General features: G+C 43.3%; 1 protein-coding gene across 1 annotated transcript in view; it reads right to left on the bottom strand.

Moving 5' to 3' along the window:
• Window positions 1-637: 637 nt before the first annotated feature.
• Window positions 638-6,403, bottom strand: part of GZMA (granzyme A) — a 9,884-nt gene continuing 4,118 nt past the window's right edge. Inside the window, exons 4-6 of the mRNA XM_007123103.3 lie at window positions 6,280-6,339; window positions 2,489-2,761; window positions 638-1,398 (exon numbers count right to left, since the gene is read on the bottom strand). Of these exons, the coding sequence (XP_007123165.2) occupies window positions 1,246-1,398; window positions 2,489-2,761; window positions 6,280-6,339 (486 nt within the window). The 3' untranslated portion in view covers window positions 638-1,245. The remainder of the gene's footprint in view (window positions 1,399-2,488; window positions 2,762-6,279; window positions 6,340-6,403) is intronic.

Raw genomic sequence — 6,403 nt, 5'->3', positions numbered from 1 at the left:
GTGGTCATGTCTTAGTATTTATGAATCTGGACGTAATGCCTGGTACATGGTGGGCCCTAAGGAAATGTTTGAGGAATTAAATTGGATAAATCACCCAGGATTATTAGAGAATGAGTTTATTATAAATCAACTCTTTGGAGAAAAACACAACAAAAAGATGAGATACAAATGGTAGGTGATAAAAAAGCCACTTTCCTTTATTACATATCACGATCTATTAAGAATAGCATAGAACTAGACGCAGACATAGAGAATGGACATGTGGACATAGTGGGGATGGGGAGGCTGGGATGAATTGAGAGAGTGGCAGGGACATATATACCCTGCCATGTGTAAAATAGATAGCTAGTGGGAAGCAGCCGCATAGCACAGGGAGCTCAGCTTGGCGCTCTGTGATGACCCGAGAGGGGTAGGATGGGGGTGGTGGAAGGGAGGCTCAAGAGGGAGGGGATATATGTATACATACAGCTGATTCACTTTGTTGTACAGCAGAAACTAACACAACATTGTAAAGCAATTATACTTCCCCCCAAAAAGAATAACATAGAATGAGGCTTAGCGCTTGCATGTATAAATTGATTAGCTAAGGCAAAATACATATCAAGATACTGGCTGGACTGTGGCCTATTGGTCTATGAAATTTTAGTCTACTTGTAATTAATAAATGATGCAATTGCCCTGAACTATCTCTAACCTCAAATTCCAAATTTTCCAACTATCTAAAACACACATGGCATCTTTCCCACTGTATTTATAATTAGAATTTTTGTAAAAATTTAAACTATACAGAAGCATAGAGTAAGAAGTGAAAAATCCCTCTTTATCTCTGTCCTTATTCCAACATGGAATAGAATATCAGGCTCTAAATTCCTAAGGCCACAAATATTTTGGAGTTTCATTTGGAAGAAAGAAGAATATTCTAAATTTCCCTGAGACTGACTTCCTTTTAAGGATGAACACAAAAGTGACAGTCCTCAAATTCTGAATAAAACAGAGAATCACTGAACTGGGGAACTTTTTCTCAAGAGACATCTCTTGCCATGGATAGAGAACATGTGATGAATCAGTCTTCACTAATCGTGGAAGAGTGAAAGCAGGAGGTTATTTCTTCCATTGCTGATTTTATTTCAGACAGGCTGTCATTTGTATACGAGGTTAAGAGGGTTGTGAGGTGTTTCTTCAGATAGGTCAAGTTAAAACCCCCTTTACTTGGTTACCTCAATTTTCTACTTTGAAGAAGAAATGTTATATGGCTCCTGCAATGGTTTTCTTTATCCATTTGAGGTATTTTTTGGTAAGGAGCATGTAGATGCCAGGCTTCTGGGGGTTACCACACTTCCCAAAGGAAGTGACACCTCTGAAAACATTATCACGTATCAGAGGACTTCCAGAATCCCCCTGGAAAAGAAAGTCATATGTTTTAAACAGGAGTGCTTTCCAAGGATATTTACTTACCTTTTTAGCATTCATTTATTCACTCATTCGCTCACACATTGTTTCTCTCTTTCCTTTTTAAAGGCTAATTTTATATCTCTTTTTATTAATTGTCTGCCCTCAGCATCAATTAACACAGATTTGTTTATATTTTCCGATCATTTTCATTTTGAAAAAGGCAATTCTGGAGAAGATGTACAAACTCATTTTCATCAGTAAAACAAAGAAAGAATAACAAAGGAAGCCTTTAAAATAATTGTGAAAAATAATTGTCTCCTTCAGTTGACCTGTATCCCCTTTTCTTGGTCAGTAGATGTTAGGGGAAGAAACTGAATGTAGGGGCTGCCTGAAGGCATGAGATGGGATCTGAGCCACTCCCTGCTCTGAAGGAGGACACGGGTTAAGCCGTCTCAGACCCAGGAGTACTTGTGATAGTTCAAACAATTTTTAGGGATCTTTTCCAGTTTTCATCAGCCCTCATTTTATATTCTCTCTGACCTTGCAAACCACTTCTGGATCATGAGTTCCAAATAGGGCCAAACCGTAGTCAAGCACATGGAGAGGCAGGAAAACGCAGGAGCTGGGAATCAGATGGCCCCAGTCTAAGCCCAGGGCCACCCCACTGAGAGCCGAGTTATCTAACTCGGGGAAGTAACTTTCTAAGCCTTAATTTCCCTATCTGTAAAATAGAGTTGGTAATAATAGTGTCTATCCCATGGGGCTATTTGAGGATCAAGTGGCACAGAGTATAGAACTTGATATAGTTCCTGCCATCTGATAAGTGCCAGCTGTTGTGATCAGTTTTGAGAGGGCTGAACAGCATCCATAAGTGGTGGTTAAATGGGATCCTGATTATTAGGAACGAGAGAAGTTTCCCTGGGCAGAATGTTTCACTTGAGACAAAGGAGCACACACCAGCCCAGTGTCAAGCTGACGTTCTTGCAGGCCTCACACATGAAAAGTAATAATGACAGTCCGCCCTCTTGTTCCTAGGCACTCTATTTAACCTGATTTCCTACAGCCCCCCAACGGTTAAAATGTTTAATTTACTTACTTCACATGAATCATCTTCACCTTTTCTACCACCAGCATAGATCATACTGAGATCAATAACTGGATTAAAATTATAGTGCTGGGCATCATTGCGTATTTTCCTATCCATCACAGTAATGTTGGCTTCTCTCAAGGCACTTGAAATTTTGCACACGTCTTTTTTGGTGCTTCCCCATCCTGCCACATGACACTTGGTGTGGGGTTTGACATCGTCTCCTGTTTCTGGTAGCTGAAGTATTCCTGCAGCTTTGGTCATAGCTGCTTTACCATCCAGCTAGAAAAGAGACAGGAGATGCAGTTTTAGGGAAGGGCAACAGTAACCAAACCCAGAAAACAGCTCTGCCTGAAATAGATATCTTGCTTATTTAGCATGTTCTTACGAAGGACATGGCCAAAGTCCTCTTCCAACCTAATTGACCATCAGTTATTGATTTTTTAAAAGTCACAGCACACCTTTTCATGCATGTTTTGCTAGGCTAGTCTAGATAAACTTCAGTCCAGTTGACCTGTCAGTGATGAAATTATGTTGGTGGTGGCTGACAGTTCTGTGGTTGAAAAGCTCTATTGGAGAGTGTAATCATTATTTTATTCAGGTGGTCTTAGGTTTGTGAACTGACTGGTACTGAGACCAATGGAAGGAAGCCAGGGCTCCAGGTGCAGTGGAGGGGGGGTGGTGGGAAAGGGGCCAGTGTCCTCATTTTCCACGTGAAAATGTGGTTTCCCCACTTCTGAGCGAGTGCAAACCAGCCTAACTGCCTTTGGGGGCTCACCCACACTCTGCCCTTTTCTTTGATTTACCAAGCTCTCTTCTCGGCTCACCACCTTGCTTTCTCTCTTTCTGAAAAGTCAAGGCAAGGAGAGCAGGGAGTGTGATCAAGGTTGAGTAGAGGGTAGAGGAAGATAATTCTACTTCCTTCTTTTCTTCTTGCCTCAAGCTGTTGGGAGTCCTGGTATTACAGACCTTCTAAAAACATAGGAGCACAGCAGCAAAGGCCACTGTCACATTCCTATCATTGCATTGCTTTCAGGCCCCACTTCCTGACGTTAGACGGTCCCCGCTTCCTCAGTGTCCACTCTGAGTTGCTGGTGTGCCCAACTCTTACCCTGCTAGCATTTAGAAAGTGAGATGGCCATAGTCTAAAATCTCGCCATAGAACATGACTTCAAATGCCTACATGCAACGTCTCTCCTTCTCTCCTACTCATGCTTTCTCACAGCCTTCATGCTTGTTATCTGGTTGGATGGACAAGGAGACAGGAGAACCCCCAGAAAGGACTTCAGGTCTGAATGAATGGATCAGAATTGGAGTCAGGAAGCATATGTTTGTAAGTAGCTCTCCTGGGGTCAGGCACACCCAGCAGTGATGAGCACATCGGTAGGTTTTAACCGTGGAAGGTTAACCACAGGGAGGTTCTGATACCCTCTTTATGAGTTCTCTAGCAACATCACCCCGCTGGCCACAGTGTCAGAGGTGAGAGGGAGTTTCCTGACTTTACTTCAAGACCAAGAACCCCTTGCACCCCCTACTCACCCCACACTGTTGTAAAGGTAAGATTTTTAGTTCCTGAAGGAGACTTGACAACTGCTACCACTTTCTTGAAACCTGAGTGCAGAATCTCTTCTCTTGATGACCTTTGCCACTGTCTGGCTTAATTCCATCCCTTATCCAAAGTTATTCAGGAAATGTTTATGGAGGGCCTACTATGTACTAGGAACTATACTACCTGGTACAGGGCATACAAATAAAAAGACAAAAATATCTGTTCTTTGAAGCTTACATTCCAGCGAGGGGGGCAGACAACGAAACTAAGGTACATCAGAAGTGCGTGCTTTATTCACAGACCTACTAGAGTATGGACTTGAGGATATGGGGAGGGGGAAGGGTAAGCTGGGACGAAGTGAGAGAGTGGCATGGACATATACACACTACCAAATATAAAATAGATAGCTAGTGGGAAGCAGCCGCATAGCACAGGGAGATCAGCTCGGTGCTTTGTGACCACCTAGAGGGGTGGGATAGGGAGGGTGGGAGGGAGGGAGACGCAAGAGGGAAGAGATATGGGAACATATGTATATGTATAACTGATTCACTTTGTCACGAAGCAGAAACTAACACACCATTGTAAAACAGTTATACTCCAATAAAGATGTTAAAAAAAATAAAATAAATAAAATAAAAATAATAATAATAAAAAGAAAAAAAAAAAGAAGTGCTGTGGAGAAAAACGCAGGAGGGAAGTAGGCCACGGAGTGCCCTCTACTGGGCAGGGGAGGGAATTGCCTTTCCCTGCCCAGGGAGGAGGACTGGAGGGAATTAGAGTATGAGTGAGGAGGGGTGACCTGAGAGAGAGGCCCAACCTGAGAGTCTCAAGGCAGATAGTATGGGGGTCACTGATAACTATTGGGGAGCAGGGAATGTGGGGAGTTTGCCGGAAACACATGGCACTCTAGGACCCTCTCTTTACTCCTACCGATGAGGGTGTGTGGATCCCCTGAGCATCCTCTTGACTCCTGCTAGGGAAGTTCCTCATCAAGCCCCTTTGGACAAGTGTGAACCTCAGCTCACACTCTGCCTTCCAGTTTTGCCTTTTCTATTATACTTTCTGCACAGCAGCCAGATAATCCTTCTAAAAACAAGTCTGATCATGTCACTGCCCAGCTTAAAACACTTTCCCATTTCCTTCCCCATAAAGTTCAAACTTCTTCCCGTGGTTCACAATATCTGGGTCCCCTCTTTCTCAAATCTCATGATAACTTCCTTTCTTCCCTTCTTCTTCCAAATGCATTCTCCAGAAAGACTCCTCTTATACACACTGCTCTTCCTGCCTGAAAGGCCCCTTCCTCCTTCTTTCCTACTAACTCCTGCACCTTCTCTAAGAAAGCTTCCCTGACCGCCTGGACACACCATGTGCTCCCGTAGAGTCTCCTTCTTAGTCATCTCCAGCACCGATGAGTCACAAACCACCAGATCAGAGCTGTTGATATATTTGTCTGTCTCTCCCACTAGACTGTGAACACTTTGAGAACAGAACCTATTTACCTTATGAGGAAGAGAAAAGCTTACTGGCACTCACAGCTGGGCCACGATTTTTCCTGTTGATCACGAACACTTGTCACAGAGCACCAATATCAGACAGGGTGAGCCTCAAGAAGGGAGCAAAACCCAGGCCGCTCTGCAGTCACGTTTGAGTACAGGCAAAAGCAAGGTCGTTGTTCCCACCACAAAAATGACCAAGCGCCCCCTATCGGCTAAAATGAGTGATTGCTGCTTCTTATCAATCACAGATTTAGCCTCCTGGATAAGTAAGATTCACTGAGATACTCAGTCATAGAATTACCCCACTTCCTGACAACAGTCAGTTCAGAGCAAACTCCTACTTCCTAGAACCCTCCCCCTCATCTGACAAATCCTAGGATAAGCCCCATCTAACACTCTCTTACTGAGCCACCCCATGGTTCTTCAGGGTGTACAGTCTCCCTTGCTGAGCAAGAATCAATAAATGCAACTTGGTTTGACTGCAGTTGAGTTGCTGGTGGCGTTACCACTTTGGATTGACAGGTCTTACCACAGTAGGACTTCTGTCAATGTCTGTTAAATTGAACTGAATTCCAAGAGGGTGAACATCTGTACAATTGCGCTGGGCCCCAGCTGTCCTTCTTACCCCTACATCCTGGCATTAGCCAACCATTGGCTATGAGGCCAGTGTGTAAAAACTAGTTTCAGGTTAAACTGACCAAATTTCAAAATTTTGCAATTTCAAAATAGTTATTAAAAAAAAACCCCATATTTACCTGAAGGAGTTGAAGATCCCCTTCAAATGTCTGTGGATTGAAGCATGGATGGGGAATTGCCTTTTTTTTTTTTTTTTTTTTTTTTTTTTGTGGTATGCGGGCCTCCCTCTGCTGCGGTCTCTCC

This window comes from Physeter macrocephalus, chromosome 8, assembly GCF_002837175.3.
Source record: "Physeter macrocephalus isolate SW-GA chromosome 8, ASM283717v5, whole genome shotgun sequence".
In the NCBI taxonomy this organism is placed as follows: domain Eukaryota; kingdom Metazoa; phylum Chordata; class Mammalia; order Artiodactyla; family Physeteridae; genus Physeter; species Physeter macrocephalus.
Note: the sequence above shows the minus strand (reverse complement) of the source record. Positions and strands in the feature narration are given on the sequence as shown.